General features: G+C 60.6%; 1 protein-coding gene across 6 annotated transcripts; it reads left to right on the forward strand.

Annotated features, from left to right (window-relative positions):
* Positions 1-37: 37 nt before the first annotated feature.
* On the forward strand, positions 38-7,174 carry TMEM80 (transmembrane protein 80). 6 transcript variants are annotated; one of them, XM_047100594.1, is made up of 6 exons: positions 38-619; positions 3,308-3,327; positions 4,083-4,176; positions 4,459-4,551; positions 6,046-6,362; positions 7,029-7,174. In XM_047100594.1, the coding sequence occupies exons 1-5, from the start codon at positions 601-603 to the stop codon at positions 6,249-6,251; spliced, it is 432 nt and encodes a 143-aa protein (XP_046956550.1). In that variant the 5' UTR covers positions 38-600; the 3' UTR covers positions 6,252-6,362; positions 7,029-7,174. The 6 variants fall into 6 exon arrangements, with proteins under 6 accessions (XP_046956550.1, XP_046956546.1, XP_046956549.1 ...); XM_047100590.1 differs by having other exon boundaries at positions 1,657-4,176; XM_047100593.1 differs by having other exon boundaries at positions 3,308-4,176.
* Positions 7,175-16,887: the final 9,713 nt, after the last annotated feature.

Raw genomic sequence — 16,887 nt, forward strand, 5'->3', positions numbered from 1 at the left:
GAGCCGAGGCTGCCCGAACAGGGGCCGAACCGGCACGAAGCGGCCCAGTCGAGCTCCGCCGACGGCCGAGAGTCCGGAACCGAGGAGGGCCGAAGCGGCCCGAAGTGCGGAGCCGAGTCTGCCCGAACTGGTCCGAGGCTGTACGAGGGCTTCCGAACGGCTCTGCGCTAACCCCTCCTCAGCGCCTGGGAGGCCGCGCCACCCTTCGTCCCCCGCAACAGGGTCGCCGACTGTGGGGCAGAATCTCGCCGGCCTCCGACGCAGCGCGGCCGGGCCAGGAGAACCTTTCGTCGCAGGCTCCGCCCACCCCCGCCTCGAGCGGGAGCCGAGTGCGTCCGAGGTGAAGCCGAACAGAGCCGAGCGTTGCCGAGCCCCGATACTCCGAGCCTCGGCTCTCCGCCTCCGCCTGTACGAAAGTGCCCGAGCGCTGCCGGACGCGTTGATCGGGCCTCGGCCGCGGATCGGAATCAACTCCCGAAGCGCGGCGAGGTCGGGCCCCTTCGGGAGCAGAAGCGAAAATGGCCGAAGGGACGCGAAGAGCGCGGAGCCGAGAGACTGCCGGGATCGCGGCGGACTGGGCGGGCGGGGCCGGGCGGCAAGATGGCGGCCGCGCGGCGAGGTGAGGGCGTGGGGTGGGCGGCTGGGGGGCGTCAGGGGGCCGCGAGGGTCTCGGGACGGCGTGGCGCCCGTCGGCCGGAGGCTGGGGCTGGGACTCCGGGCGGCGGGGGCAGAGATCATGCCGGGAAGGGGGGCCGGTTCGTTTTGGTTCTTTCTGGTGTCGGAAAGGCCGACCAGTCTGGGGTACCTCGTGGTGGTTGCGATTCCGCGGTTTTGAGTAGATTCGCGAGGTGAGGCCCCGGGCCCGTTGAGAGCCTCTTCCCCTCCCTGGCCTCACGTCGCGTGTCCTGCTACCACCTTTCCGTGGCCGGCCCCCGGTTTTGCGCAATGCGCGCGGTGGCGGCAGGGGACAAGGGCCAGGGCAGGGGACAGGGGCACAGGGACAGGGCCAAGGGGCTGGCAGCAGGGGCAGGGGACCGGCGGCCGAGGGCAGGGGCAGGGGCAGGCAGCAGGGGCGTAGGCGTCGGCCCGGGCTGGCTGCAGTGTGACCCGTGAACTGCCACACTGCCCTGCGCAGCGGCTGCGCGCTTTCCAGAGAGCGAGGGCGGCCCGTGTGCCGTGAGGCCCTGGCGCCCAGGGAGCTGGCGGGGGCCCCGCAGGTCGGGAGGCACCCCGTCCCATTGCCAGCAGCTTTGTGTCCGAGACAGAATGCTGGGCGATGCGGCAACCCCCCGGAAAGCTGGTCCCCGCCAGCGTGTGCTTCAGTCGTACAGATCCCCGCCCCCCCCCACCCCAGCCCCCCAAGCGTTGACTCCTGGAAGTCCAGTGAGTTGTTAATTCTCGCTGTGAAACACCCCCAGCTGGCAGACAGGTGGGCATAGCTTATCTTGGTCCGCGTCCTGCCCGGGTCGCCAGGGTCTGTGCCCATGAGTGTGCCATTTACGGTGCTGACTACTCAGTCCACATAGCAGCTGATGTGTGCACCGCTTGGGTAAGAAAAGTGCGGGATGGGATGGGGGCTGTGCCACTCTGGGTTGGGGTTGTCTTTGTCTGTGGTAGCGATCGCTCAGATGAAAAAGCCCACTTTGCACACCCCAGCTGTCAGGAATTACTTGCGGGGAAGACAGAGACGAGGGAGTGCGCTGGGCAGCAAGCGGGACGTCCTGCAAAGAGGTGGTCTCCGTTGTGCGTGTGCTTGAGGCAGAGCAGAGCCCTCTCGTCAGACCTTTGTGAACGGCCGCTGCTAGCGAGACGTGTTTCCATTTGGTGAGAAACTAGGTTTACGCCGGGGCAGGATCCCTGTGCACACCTTGTCTGTCACGCGGGGACACGTTCGTTCTCCGCACCTCCACGTGTACTCCTGACACCCCTGTTCAGAGACACGCTGTCACTACAGCAAATCATTTACCAAAAAAATGTTAGGTCCTGAAAACCACTGCTGTATTTAGTCACAATGAGCCGTTATGGGTCTGAAACCCTTAGAGCCGCCAATCTGATTACAGCTGCCTTTAACGTTAATTATGTAAAATCCTGCGTCACGTAAGGTTTTCGTGCGGCCTTTGTTCCTGAGCTGCCACGGTTCTGATCCGTCACAGTGGCCGGCCGGCAAGTAGATCTGAAGTGTCTGAAGCCGGCCTTCAAGAGAAGAATCAAAAGGGAGGAAACCCCCAGTTCACATGAAATCCACCCGATACCGACAAGTATCTAGGTGGCGGAGTTTAGCTAGAGCCTGGAAAAGAACAGGCCGGGTTTCAGGAGCACGCCGCCTGTAACGTGATGCAAGCTTATAAATGACCCGTGCTCCACTGGCCCTCCCCTGGCTGCCGCTCCTCGAGGCTGAGTTCTGATCTGTGTCCCTGATTCCCTGGGCTGACCCATTTAGGACCCCTGCCCGAGTGAGGCACCACAGAAAGCCCAGATCTACTCACCAGATCACCGGGGCTGGAGAGAAGACCGGCCGGGCTGGTTCCCATCGCTGGTCCGCTTGCCGCCGGCAGTATAGCTCAGGCCTCCCAGAGGGTCCATTTGGCAAATTTTCAGTCATTGCTGATGTTTCTGCGTGTCACAAACGTGCCACTGGTGTGAGCCTCTTCACACAGGAAATCTGCCCCAGGACACATTCGATGGGAGGATTAGAGACACTCAACACCCGTGATGCCAAGACCACTTCACGGGGAGAGAGGCTGTCAGCTTAGGAGGAGGGAGACCTGTGGCTGCCGCGGGTGGGAAAAGGCCCAGGAGCCACAACAGTGCGAGAACTTGGGTTGCCGCTTCAGGAAATGCGTATCTGAGGGATATTTGGGGCCGTGTGTGAAATTCCAGAGGAAAGCAGGGTCTCTCATCAACCACACACAAAAGAAGGATTCGTACCCTGAATCGGAAAAGGTTTTCCTCTAGTTCTACCCACGTGGTAAATGTACAGAAACCTCAGAAGATGAGAAGAGCTGTCCTCTGTCTGTGTCCAGGGCGCAGTCCTTCCCTGTCCCGGCTGGGCTCAGCTCGGCCACAGACAGAGCCTTCTCCTCTCCGCCTCTGAGCTCCCAAGTACACACCCCGGCCCAGCCTCAGCTTTCGAAAAGCCAACGGTCAGATCCTCGGATGGACAACCGCAGGCCCAGATAAACGTGGCTTCTTTCTGTAAATATGGGATCGCAGAATGGAGCCGGGGTCCTGGGTCAGCGTTGGACATGGCCCAGGAAAGCATCCGGGTTGGGCCTGGGGCCTCCCTGACGGATACTTTCTTTTCTAGGGAGAGCTTCATCCGCGGTGGTATCCTTCTGCTGTGCCCACGTGTCCCCCGGTGGGCCTCCACAGCACGGTTCCTGAGGGCTGGTTTGCCGGACTCTTGAAGTCAGCTCTGAGTTTCCGCTTTCTGCCCCCACCTTTTCTCTAAGTTCTGAGTAGAAATTCCACGTTTCAGTGGGAGGGACGGTCACTGACAGATGCAGAGAGTTCTAGGACTTCCTCCAGTGGAGCGTGCTGGCTCCATCACCCTCCTTCTAGGCCCTGCACCTTGAGTGGGTGGCTGCCTGCCTCCCCCAAGCCCATCTGGAGCAGAAGAGCAAAGACCCCTCAGTTTGAACACTTACAGAGTCCTTTTACGTAAGCAAACAGGAAGTGTACAGAGCTCGGGAAAGTTAGTGGACATTTAACTGCCCCCCCCCCCAAAGAGAATACATTTTCTTTGAAGGAAATGAAAAGAATTCATTATTTTCAATCTCGTAACCTGGGCCCGGATCAGGGTGGTGCCCGCAAGGAAGCCTGGCCATCCTGCCCGCAGTTACCAGGGACACGCCCAGCCCTCTGGTTCCAGGATAGGACATCTGTGACAGGGGAGGAGTGTGGGCAGAAGCCTCCGCAGGCAGGGAGCCGGTGGCCGGGTCTCCATGGCCACCCGCAGGTGCCTACACTGGGCCTGCCTGTGTCGGGCCCCTGGGAAGACGGGGCAGAGCTGGCCCCCTGGGGTGGACGCACTGCGAGGCTCTCTGGGTCTGCCTGGGACCGAGTCCTTAACCACTGGCCAGCTCTCGTCCGTCTCCTTGCAAGTGCTGCTCTACCTGAGTGGGGGGTATTATGCCCTGTATTTCCTGGCTACGCTCCTAATGATCATATATAAAAGTGAGTCTTTTTTAATGTTTGCTTTTGAGAGAGTGGGGGAGGGGCAGAGAGGGAGGCACAGAATCCAAAACAGGCTCCAGGCTCCCCAGCTGTTAGCACAGAGCCCGACGCGGGGCTCGAACTCACAAACCGTGAGGTCGTGACCTGAGCTGAAGTTGGCCGCTTCACCGACTGAGCCACCGGGCGCCCCATAAAAGTGAGCCTTAATCATAGAGGCACATGGGAGGCGCCCCTGCCACTGCCCCCCATAACTGGAGTTCTGCTCTGTTGCCTGTTCTCCAGGTCAGGTTTTCAGTTATCCTTGTCCTTACCTGGCTCTCGACCTGACTCTGCTGTTTCTGATGGGGATTCTGGAAGCAGTTCGGTTGTACCTGGGTGAGTCGACTGAAGACCGTGTGGTACTTAGGGTCACAGAATTACTAGCTTACGCTCTGGGAGCCTTCAAACATCTATCCCTTTATAACGTGGTTCTTAGAGACACTTTTGATGTCAACCGCTTAACCACTTGCTTTGCAAGCTCGCCTTACGACGCCATTAAGTATTAATTAGTTTATTCAGAAGCTTTACTCAAGAGACAATACTGGGAGCAGCACCCTTGGGAGAGGCGCTTCTGTTTGGGAGTCCTGCACAAGCCACAAGGTGACCCGACAGCACTGAGATTGGAACCCAGCTCGGCCAATTGCCTCGGGGGCCCCCAAATCTCCACCTCACCTCCTGCCTTCTCCTGTTGGCCTCAGCAGTCTGGAGAGGGAGGATCTGAAGTGTTCTCCAGGCGACGGAGCCTGGAAGGGGAGGAGGACCCCCGGAGCCTGCTCAGTCCAGGCCACTGCAGGTGCCCTCAGCCAGCTCCCCATTTTTATTCTCCCAACAGCGTGAGCTCTGCCGTCTATCGCACCCCACCCTGCTCCGGCCAGGGCTCGCCACGCAGGGTGCACACGGCTTCCAGCCCCATCTCGTCCCTGCTGCCTTCACGGCCACAGGCACGCACGTGCCAGCACGTCTGTGTTCTAAAACAGGCTCACACCGTGCGTGTTCTGCTGATGGGTGTAGGAAATGCTCCCTCTGTTGGAATAGCAGAGGGAGCCGATGGCAGCTGACACTTCCAGGCCCTGGCACATAGCACGTTCTGCCTGCACGTGTACGCCAGGGTGCCCCATCACCAGTGGGGACACAGGCACATGCCATGGTCATCAGACCCTCCGGACTCTGGTGGACAGAAGCAGGTCTCCTGGGCCGTCACGGACGAGCCCACAGACCTGGGAGGGGGACAGAAGGTGCTGGGATCGCGGGGCGCCTGTCCTGCCTGTCCCTGCCCAGGCGCCTCGGACACCTGCAGTCAGGGATCAGCGTTTCCTGTGACTGCCTATTTGTCTGTAAAATGCCGTGCTGGTTTGTTTTTTTTGTTTGTTTGTTTGTTTTTTGCAAGTGTGCATGAGACCTTCCAGAACTGATCTTAGCCCACAGTAAAATATTTTTGGAAATTTTAAACAAAATCTCCTCAGTCCACTTGGAATTAGGGAAAGGTGTCAGAATGCAATTGGGATCATTCTTAGAAAACCAAGTTCCCTCTCCCACCCCGACAACTGACCCAGAGACTGAGGTTCAAAAATCACAACTGCACTTGGTTTTGTCCTCACTGGGGAGAGCACACCCCTCGGCAGCGTTTTTGCTTTGTGACATTTCCTGAGTGATGTGGTGGCCACCATAGATCCTTTCCCCGGGAGCCGTCAGCCCTATGTCCGGGGGGATGTGCGGGCGATTAACTCGCGTCTGGCCTCCCTGCAGCCTCGGGGCCGTCCTGGGTGCACGTGGGTCCGAGTAGGCGTCCCGGAGCCCGGCGCCCACTCGTCCGTCTGTCCCCCTCTCCAGGCACCGAGGGCAACCTGCTGGAGGCCGAGGTGCCGCTGGCCGGCAGCCTGGTCCTTACGGCGGGCGGCGCCCTGCTGTCCACCTACTTCCTGCTCTGGCAGACGCTGGTGCTGCGGGCCGACTCCACCCTCGGCGCCGCGCTCCTCGCGCTCCACGGCCTGGAGGCCGTCCTGCAGCTGGTGGCCATCGCTGCCTTTGTCAGCTAGGCGGGCAGCACCCGGCTTTGCCGGGCAGGACAGCTCTGCACAGAAGCCCCCGCCCGGGAGCTCGGCCGTCTCCTCCCCCGGTGCTGGACGGAAGGGCACCGGTGTGGACGGGTAGGACGGTTTGGAGTGGTTTACGAATGTTGGGTGGTGGGGTGGCCAGGAGCCCAGGGCAGAGCAGAGAGCCGGGGGAGTTGCGGGGAACAGCCGCACGAAGGGTCGGGAAGGGGGACCGCGGGAACCTCTGCTCCGGCCCCGCTTTTGGCTGGTGAGGATCTCCCTCCGGCAGCTGCCCTGACCCCCGACCCAGAAGGGAACAGGCCCTTGGGAAAGGAGGTGGCCGAGCTGTGGCCACAAACCACCGTTCCCTGCCGGGAGGAGCAGCCTGGCCGTGTCTTGCCGGTTCCCCCGCGGCTGGGAGGGCGCAGGCCGGGGCGGTGCGTGTTCCGTACCCACCGTGCTGCTGCTCTGCCGGGGGCTCCCGGGGCAGCATGGGAAGCGGGCAGCCAGGCCCCGGGCTGCTTAGGAACCGTGGGCCCTGGTGTCCGGGGGGACGTTGGCAGCTGCGGCTCCTCTCCCCTGGGGGCTCCTGAAGGAAGGACGGGCCGAGACCCTGGCACTGACGGCAGGGAGGCAGGGAGTGGGCCAGCGGCGAACGGCCCTCCACTGCCCCAGCCTGGTGCCTCAGTGCCCCCACGTCCAAGCCTCGGTCATTAAAACGCCAGGGACGTTTGCACTGTGCTCCTCGCATTCTGTTTGTGCCTTCTTCCCCCTTCGCAGATCGTAATGGCTCCCGGAAGACACCGAGCTCCTGCTCTCCAGGACCTTTACCTGTTCACGCTGTGCACCGTCCACGTCTGGAACAAAACGTTGGGTATCTGGACGTTTTCTCTACCGTTTTGTGGAAATAAATGTTTATACCTCCCTGAATGCCTCCTGAGGCCGCCCACCTCTTCCATACCCAAGAGCACACACCCCATCCAGGCCTCCCCCAGCAGCCCCAGGAAGAGGGCTTCCCCCGGAGGACAGCCAAGCCAGGCCTCAGGGCCAGTCCGGGACCTCCACGGGGACTGGCTTCCTCGAGGGGCCGCAGCGGCGCCCCCCATGGCCTCTGTCCTGGCAGCGGCGAGTGGGAGCAGGACCTCTCTGCGCTGCCCACTCTGGCTCTGGACCAGCGGGCGTCCTCCCGCCTCCCCGCTGCCTTCCCTGCTGCTGGCGCCGTGCAGACTCGGGAAGGACGGGACGGGTGCGCTTGCCTCTGGGAGCGCCCAGCCAGCTCCCCTGCAGACTCTGGCAGCCGGACACCTGTGGCCTTCAGGGTTCATGATCTCCTGCCCCGAGCTGGGCTCCGGACACCCCTATCACTTTGTTTACGTGCAGGTGGCGGTCAGCTGCCACGGAGGGCACCACAGCTCCACGTGGCCACCAGCCAGCCTGGGACTCCAGGCTCTCTGCTGCCTCCTGATCAGGGTCAGTCCTGGCCTGGGGACAGTGACTTTCATGTCAGAAGTGCTACAGCCCCCACCTCAGCTGCTCCCTCGTGTGCCGGCCTTCCCACTTTTTGCCCGTCCAGGCTCCGTCTCCGGGAAGGACGAGGGCAGGCCCGTGCCTTCCTCTCCCAGTGCTCAGCAGAGTAGGAGAGAGAACCAGGAAGCCAGGTCCTGCCAGGGCTCGGGGGCAGGGCTGGGCCCAAGGAGGAGGCCACTTCCTGCCCCACCTGGGAGAGCTCACCTGTGATGCTTCAGACAGCAGGCAGGGAGACCCGCCCCCGGGGTCCTGGTGACCCGTGAAAAGGCAGTGCCACTGACCATCCAGGACCCAGTGTGCCTCCCTTCCCCAGGCGGTTCCCCAGGAAGCGCTCCACGTCAGTGCCAGGCAAACAAGGCCAACTGCCCTGGGCCCCTGCCTCCTGACACACCCGTTTCCACCCCCACACCACCCCAGGAATCCTAGCCAGAGCCCTTGGGTCCTTGCACGTGCCTGGGGGTGCCCACCGCTGCCCGGACCTGCCCTCTGCCCCTTCTCCACTTCCTCCCAGCCAGCTGGCTGAGCAGGGGCATCCTGGGAGTCCATTCAGGACACCTGCCCTGCGCTGAGGGCAGAGGGCGGGGCCTGGGCCTAAGGAGGGGGGCACTGCCAGCAGTGCCCTCCCCCACCTGTTCTGGTCCCTGGCACCAGTGAACAGTCTGGGCCACAGGATCCCCACCCTCCCGTCTGACACCCACATCCCTCTGGGGATGCCCATGTTGGTTGAGGCTACGCGAAAAGACTATAGGATCTCCTGAATTGTGGGGGGGAGGGCCCCTCTCCGGCCTGGGAGGCTCAGCGCGCAGAGCCCTGGGGTCTCTGGCCTCTGATCATAACTTTGACACCCACTTGCAGACTAAAGCCTGGCCCTAGCACTCCCCCCATCCCTCCAGAGCAGAGGGGCCAGCTGAAGGGGAGGGGAGTCTGTCCCGGGGCCCCAGAGAGAGCCCCTCTGCCGCGGCAGCTGAGGCTGGGGGTACCTGGCATCTGCTAGGGCTCATCCAGGGCTGCCTCGCGAAGATCTCAGAGCCTCGACCTGCTCGGTCACACCGGCGCATCTCCGGGGTGAGGGGCTCCAGATCCGCCTATCCGTCCGCGGGCGCCCCGGCTCTGGGGGTGGGTGGGGTCTGCAGGTCCAGGGGGTCCACGGGGGTGGGTGTGGGGGGCCCCCCCCCCCCGAGCGCAGGGAGCCCCGGGGGGCGGGGCCGAGCCGGAGAGGCGGGGCGTCCTCGTCCTGTCCCCACCCCTCCCCCCCGCACCCGCCGGCTCCCGGGTCTCTAACCTGCCGCTCGGGTTCCTCCTCGCGGCCCCGCCCCGGCCCGGCCCAGCCGCGCGTCCCTCCCGCTGCCCGAGCCTGGGCGCCGAGGCGAGGAGACGACAGACGTGCGGAGGGACGCGCGGACCAGGGCACCCACCGGCGGCGCGGGCACGGGGCCGGGAGCAGCAGGTGAGCGCCCCCACGGTTTCCCACCCAGCGCACCCCGATCTGCCGGGCAGCCGCCCGCGCTTTGGCCAAGGAGCGACCCAGGAGCCCCGCGAACGGACGGCGGTCCGGCTCGGCCTCAGTTTCCCCAGGTAGCCAGGAAACTGGAGGCTCTGGCCTGAGTCCTTGGGCCGGGCCGGGGCGCCAGGGGCAACGGGGTGCGAGAGCGCTGAGCCGAACCTGCGGCCAAGGAGCCCGGTGCCGTTGCGGCCTGGTCTGCCCCGCCTGGTCCTGGGGCGGCGGCGGTGACCTGAGTCAGCCGGCCCCCTCCCAGCCCCGGGCTTGGGGGAGGGAACCCCTTCCTCCCCAAACCCCTTCCTCCCCCAACCCCCCCCCCTTCCACGGGACAGGCTGGGCCTCCTTGGCGGCCAGACACCAGACAGAGGTGAGCCAGTGGCTCTCTGTTTGTCAGGTCAGGAGGCACTTCCTGGGTGTCTGAGGGAGAAGGAAACATCAGGCTAGGGTCAGGCTCTGGGTCAAGGGGTGTGGGAGTTTCAGGGAGGAGGAGGCTGGGTGCTGTGTTGCAGGGGCCTGCCGGTGCCCCGCCTGAGGCTACCCTGGGTCCCTCCTCCCTGGGCCAGGCTGGCCTGGGGTGGTCCCTGTGCATGAAGGTGTCCCTGGTGGCAGGGGAGGAGGGTAGGCAGGCTTGAGGTGCTTCTCAGGCGCACCCACAAACCACCTCTGCCCCCACTCCAGGTGGAGGTGGCCCCAGCAGCGCTGGGAGCCGGGGCCCAGCTGGTGACGTCTCTCCTTCCCCACCTCTGCACTCTCCCCCCACCCCCCCAGGGCCCTGCCCAGGCCTCTCCTGATGCCTGCCTAGAACAGGGCCTCAGTGGCTCGTCACTCCCCTGGCCCTGTCTGTTGGGTCCTCTGTGCCTGCCTCCCCAGTGAGCCTTAAGCCCACTCCTCCCCCACTCGGGCTTCCCAGGCCTGTCCCTGCTTACCAACCTGGTTGGGCCCTCCCCAGCCTGTAGCTCCCAGACCCCAGCACCGCCAGCGCCTGGGGGGTCCCCCGTTCCAGGGCTCCGCCCAGCTTCCTCTGGGCTTTAAGCCGACTCCTCCCCAAGGTCACTTGGCCTGCCTGCGCGAGCTGGAATTTGAACTTGGGGCTGGTGCCTCCACCCTCCCTGCCCTGCTCGGGCCTCCTCCACGGCCCAGCCAGGCACCCTGCTTGGCCTTCCCTTTGCACCCGGAAAATGGCCGCAGTAAAACCAAAGTGCAGCCTGGGCCCCAGGTGTTGTCCGGTTCCCTTGGGGTTGCCCAGCTCCCCTGCCCCGGTCAGCTGACTGGAATGGGCCCGTAGGCGGCCCCTCCCCCAGCTGCTCCCCAACCCAGATGCCAGCTCCTGGACTCAGCTCTTTGGCTGGCCCTGCTGAGGCCCCCCGCCGCCCTGCTCCAGGGAGGTGAAGGCCACAGTGTTCCCAGCCTAGGCTCCCCAAGGAGAAGGGCCATGTGTCAACCTGTGCTTGTCTGTGTGTGCCCAGAGGCCTGGATTTTGCCCAGGTGTGTGTGTACCTGGACACACGTGCCCAGTGCCCTTGGCTCAGCCCATCAGGAATTCCATTAAGCAAACACTTGGCTCACTCACTGAGGTCATGAGCATTCCGGACATTCTCCACGGGCGGATGGTCAGAGGAATCTGACCAAACCCCTACTCCCACCCATCCTGAGAGAGCCAGGACCCTCAGTGGCACATGGGAAGGGGTGATCCGAAGCCCCCAGACCCCTCACACCTCCTGGAAGCCCTCCTCATAGGTGGGACCTGATCAAACCAGAAAGTCCTAGGGTGCTCCCCACCCCCAGGTACCAGCACTCCTGGCCTATGAGTACCCACTCCAGCAGACCCCCAATACTGAACCCCCCACAGAGGGACAGTCTTGTCAGAGGTCCCCATGGGGCACAGACACCATAGGACATGTTAGCCTGGCCCAGGGATACCAGGCTCTGCTCACCCCCCTGAGGGTGGGCTCCCTCTGGACTGGGTTCTGGGTCCTCAGGGCCACACCTTCCCCCCAACCCCATCCCAGACTCAGTCTCATCCTGTGCTGCTGTCCTCTCATGTTGGCTCCCACCTGATTCAGGGCCTTTGAACATGCATTCCCTCTGCTTGGAAGGTGGTTCCTCCCCCAGTCCCGTCTCAGAATCACCAGGACACTGTCCTTGCAGCCCCACGCCAGATAGCCTCGGGAGTGGGACCCCTCTACTGGCCCGCCCTGGGGCTCCCTGTGGAGGACCGAGGGTCTGGAGTGAGATAGGGGCACACGTCTGACAGCTGGGACATGGGCTGGGAGGTCCTGCCACATCCAGGAGGCAGGGCTCCGCTCCCTGAGGACACCCCGCCCAAGCACACTGGGGAATCTGGCCAGGACGCCAGGGCTGCAGCCTCTGGACCTGCGTTGGGTGGAGCTCCAGGAGACCAAGCCGCGCCCTGGGAGCCCTGAAGCCACTGACCAGGCCCCAGTGAGGTGTCAGCTCGGCTACCCTGTCCACTAGGCCTTGGACCCAGGCCGCACAGGCCTCCATCACCCCCCATCGCCAGCCACGACCGAGGACGCCATGAGCCAGCTGGGGTCCGTGAGCTGCTGCCCCGGTGCTGCCAAGTGAGTCCCCACCCCCACCTGCGGAGCAGTCCCCAGGGAGGGGTGCGGTGTGGGCCTCGCCCTCACGGCGCCCCTCCCCTGCAGCGGCAGCCTGGGCCGGTCGGACGGTGTGGCCAAGATGAGTGCCAAGGACCTGTTTGGTGAGTGAGTCTCCTGGACGCCATGGGGTCTCGCCCACTCCCCTCCCCCCAGGCTGTGCTGGGGCTGGGGCACCAGGGGAGAGGCACGTGAGCCCTGGGTGCCCGAAGGAGGCCCCCGGACCCTAATTAAGCAACAGCTAGCTGCTCAGGCCCCTCCCTCCCTCACCGTAAGGAGAGAGGCCTTTACTAATAATTCAGGAACCATCAATATTGATTCGGCCGCCCTCCTCGCTGCAACCAGATAGCCCAGGGGGGCGGGGTTCAGGCTGGGTGGAGCGCCAGGTGTCTGCTCCGCGGGGGCGGGGCCTGGCCAGCCAGGACCTCCCCCGACTCTGCCCCTCCCCGCAGACACACACTTGTGCCTTTGGACTCGGTGCCCTGTCTGGAAAGTCAGGAGCGCCAGGGAGGGGCCGGGAGATGTTGGCAGGCAGCTCTGGGAGTTGGGGGAAGCCCTGGATTGGACCCCTTCCCAGGAAGGTTGGCAAGGGGCCTCCATGGGAGGAGTTGTTGAGACTCCTGCACCCCTCAAGGACAGACCCCTATCACTGCTCTGAGCTGGGGGTCCTTTCCTAGGCAGGGACCATCCTGGGGGGGGGGCTCACTCACATCTCATACCCTTGAGTCCTTTCTGGTGGCAGCACCCCTCGCCTCCATTTGGCCCTCCCTGTGGCCCAACCTGGGAGTCCAGTCCCACCTGAACTAGGGGCTGTGGGTCCTGCCCTCTGGGGTGAGTGACCGGTGGCTCCCTGCTCAGAACAGAGGAAGAAGTACTCCAACTCCAACATCATCATGCATGAGACCTCCCAGTACCATGTCCAGGTGAGGCCAGCCCCTGAGGAGCACTCCGGTCCCTGGGCAGGTGTGGGAACTGAGGCACAGAGGGAAGGGGTCAGCCCAGCTTCTGACACCCACAGCGGGCAGCCAGAGCCAAGGACTGCCCCACGCCTGTCCTCCAGTCCTGGGAAGGTGACAGTCTGGGGGGCACAGGAGCCCTGGAGCTATGTCAGGGGAGGGGAGATGCCGGTGGCCAACACAGGCCAGGCAGGGACAAGCCTCGGGTGCTGTTCGGCAACGCTCGGATGGGAAAACCTGCTGGAGGGAAACTGGCCATCCTGGCCCCCAAACAAGGAACTAGATTAGGAGGCATTAGGCGGGACAAAGACACACTTCCTGAGCTTCTGCAGAGAAAGCCTGGCATGGCCAGTTCTGATGGGCTCAGCGAGAGGCCAGACTGGTTAACTGAACTTAAGACCAGCTGCCAGCTCAGGAAGGTTTTTACTCTAGGTCAGTTTTGATTCACACTTAGAACTCCGGAAATATGTTTTTTAAGTGACCTTCCTGGTTCCTAGCCACTGTCCAAACCTGTAGGACAACAGGGCTGAGAATGGCTGAGAAGGGAGGAAGGGGGGGGGCTTGGACCAGGAAGGGGGGCCCTGGACCAGGAAGGAAGAGCTTGGACCAGGAAGGGGGGCTCTGGACCAGCAAGATGAAGACCCCCACACGCACACACAACCCCCTCACACCCACAGAAGCCGGGCGTGTCACTACTTTCTGAGCTCAGGTTCCTGGTCTATACAACGGGTCTGCAGAGACATTGGGAGTCCCTAGGTTCTTGAATTGGGCTGTGTTGAGGGAGCAGCCCTCCCTGCCACGCTGGTGGCTGCTGCTGGCCCAGGGCCCAAGGGAAGGGTACCTAGTGAGGACAGGTCAGCGCGTCCCCTTCCTTCCCAGGCAGCTCAGCCGCCTCTCTCGGGGTCGTGGGGACTTTGCCGTCCTTGGTGAGCCATCATCTATGCCACTGGGGACTCCCAGCCCTTCCGGACTTTGGTCCAAGCTAGCCTGTGGAAAGACCCCAGCCCACCTGCCCACCCAGGAGGGCACCCCTCCTGCCCACCCAGCAGTCAGCAAGGCTGGGGGAGTGAGTGGTCTGGCCTGGCCCTCCCAGACGAGAAAGCCAAGGCACAGAGAGAGGGTGGGAGGTGGGGGCAAGATCAGACCCACCCTGGCAGTGGGGGGCTGCTCAAGCCTCTAAGTTAGCGTACAGTGACGCTGAGGGGGGCGGGGGGTGGTTCTGTTGCAGTCAGTGCCACCGTGGTCAGGACACAACAGCTCCATTACCCCAGAGCTCAGTCATGCTGACCCCGGTGGTCAGTCTTCCCCACTGTCAACAACACTGCTCTCCTACATCCCTGACGCTTTACTTTTTGGAGAATCCCTCCCTTCCCATAACTGAATTCATATAGCTTATAACACTTTGTTCTGCTCAGTAAACTTATTTCAAGAAAGCGCACGTGTAGAACAAGTCTGTGCCGTAGGCTGCAGTGGCGGGCGGGGGGGGGGCATCTCCACCAGCCGTGCCCCACCCCTGGGGACCCTTCCTATGGTCCGTTCTGTCCACCTGCGTGTACACATCCGCCTTCTGGACCGCGAGGAGGCGTTTGCGCACATCGTCAGGTGTGTGGGTGAGAAATATTTTCTCCCAGTCTGGCTTGTGGATTTGACCTGTCTTTCGAGGAGCGGAAGTGTTTAATTTTGATGATATCCAACCATATCCACTTTTTCTTATGGTCAGGGCTGTTTTCTTGGGTTTTTATTTTTATTTTTTTTTTGAGGGTGGGGAGTGGTCATTGCCTGACCCAAGGCTCTGAAGATCTCTTCCTGTGTTTTCTTCTAGAAACTCCAGAGTTGAGGCTTTTACACTCAGGTCTATGATCCATTTGAAATTAGTTTTTGGGTATGAGACTTAAGGCTAAGTTTTTCCCTGTAGCAAATGTGCAGCCATACTGAGAAGACTGTCCTCCTCCCGGAGGTTGACTTGCTTGGTGCCCTTGTCAAGAAGTGTTTAGCTGAATGTGGACGGATCTGTCCACGGACCCCTTTGCCTCACGGTGTCTCACTTGCAGCAGCAGCTGTATTATCAATCTTGAAATCAGGCAACGTGAGCCCTCCAACTTTATATTTTCCTCAAGATGTTCTCGACTTTTCCAAGATCTTTGTGCTTGCTTTTACCTTTTAGAATCAAACTGTCCATTTCAATCCCCCGCCCCCAGAAAAGCCCGCTAGAGTTTTCACCGGCATTGAGTCAAACCTCTGAATCCACGTAGCGCGAATTGACATCTAAATGATCCCGAGTCTTTCCCGCCTGTGGACGCGGGATCTCGTCCCGTATCAGTGGCTTGTCTGACTTCTCTCGGAGCGTTTGTTGTTTCCACCGCCGAGGACTTGCGTGTCTTTTGTTAAAACCCTCCTCGGGTATTTGGCTTGTCGACACTGTTGTAAATGGTACTGGTTTTTCTTTTAAAGCCATTTTCCAATTGGCTGTGGCTAGCGCACGGAGGAACCTTTGAACTTGTGTGCAGGGACTGAGTGTGCTGAGACGCTGAATTCACTTACTTGTTTTAGTGATTTGCTTGTAGATCCTTCGAATTTACTCTGTATCCAATCAGGTTGTCTGAAATACAGCGCCTAATACCTTATTCGGAGCCACGTTACTTTGCGTACCTCATTGCCCCGGCCAGGATCACCAGCACAGTACTGAGTAAAAGCAGCAGAGTGGACATCTTTGCCCTGTGTCCAATTTTAGAAGAAAAGATCCAGGATTTCCCCATCGTATATGCTATATTTTTGTAGATACGTCCTATTACCGAGGAAGCTCTTTTCCATTCTTTGTTTGCTGAGAACTTTCATCGTGGAAGGTGTTGAACTTTGTCAAATGCTGTCTCTGAATCTACAGAGATGTATTCACCACTGTTAACGTAAGTCAGTCACACTGATAGGATTTTTTCGAATGTTGAACCGACCTCGCGTTTCCGGGACAGACTTCATGTGTGCATGTGTGTTACTCTTTTTATGTGTTGATGCACGAATCCGCTAATATTTTGTTTTCGCATTAATGTTTTGTTAGAGATGTTGGTCTGTAATTTTTCTTTTACTGCAAAGCCTTGACAGGTTTTGGTGTTAGAATTATGGTGGCCTTAGAAAAGTGAGTGAGAAAGTGTTCCCTCCTCCTTGGTTTTCGGAAAGAATTTGTGAACGATTGTTTTTATCTCTTGCTTAAGTATTTGATAGGATTCACTTATGAGGCCCTCTAAATGCAAGGTTTTCTTTGTGGGAAAGAAAGGTTATATATATGAATATATTTTTTAAAGAGCATGAGAGTACATGCATATATATATTATATTTTTTTTCTAGAGTGCACACATATCTCTAGATAGATTTTTAAAAATTTTTTAAATCTTTATTTTTGAGAGAGAGACAGAGTGAGAGCAGGGGAGGAACAGAGAGAGAGGGAGACACAGAATCCGAAGCAGGCTCCAGGCTCCAAGCTGTCAGCACAGAGCCCGACGTGGGGCTTGAACTCACAGACTGTGAGAGCATGACCTGAGCCAAAGTCGGATGCTTAACCGACTGAGCCACTCAGGTGCCCCAGATTTTTTTTTTTTAATTTTTTTTTTCAACGTTTATTTATTTTTGGGACAGAGAGAGACAGAGCATGAACGGGGGAGGGGCAGAGAGAGAGGGAGACACAGAGGGAAACAGGCTCCAGGCTCTGAGCCATCAGCCCAGAGCCTGACGCGGGGCTCGAACTCCCGGACCGCGAGATCGTGACCTGGCTGAAGTCGGACGCCCAACCGACTGCGCCACCCAGGCGCCCCATCTTTTTTTTTTTTTTTTTTACAGAGTGAGAGAGTTCGAACATGAGAGCAGGAGAGGGGCAGAGAGAGAGAGAGGGAGAGAGAGAATCCCAAGTAGGCTCCAAGATGTCAGTGAAGAGGCCAGTGCAGGGCTCGATCCTATGACCTTGGGATCATGACCTGAGCCAAAATCAAGAGTTGGACACTTAACTGAACCACACAGACGCTCCTTTTTTTTTTTTTTTTTTTTTTTGG

Source organism: Lynx rufus, unplaced genomic scaffold, assembly GCF_022079265.1.
Source record: "Lynx rufus isolate CCGP_SWC_20201006 ecotype Redwood Valley unplaced genomic scaffold, mLynRuf1.p SCAF_50, whole genome shotgun sequence".
In the NCBI taxonomy this organism is placed as follows: Eukaryota; Metazoa; Chordata; class Mammalia; order Carnivora; family Felidae; genus Lynx; species Lynx rufus.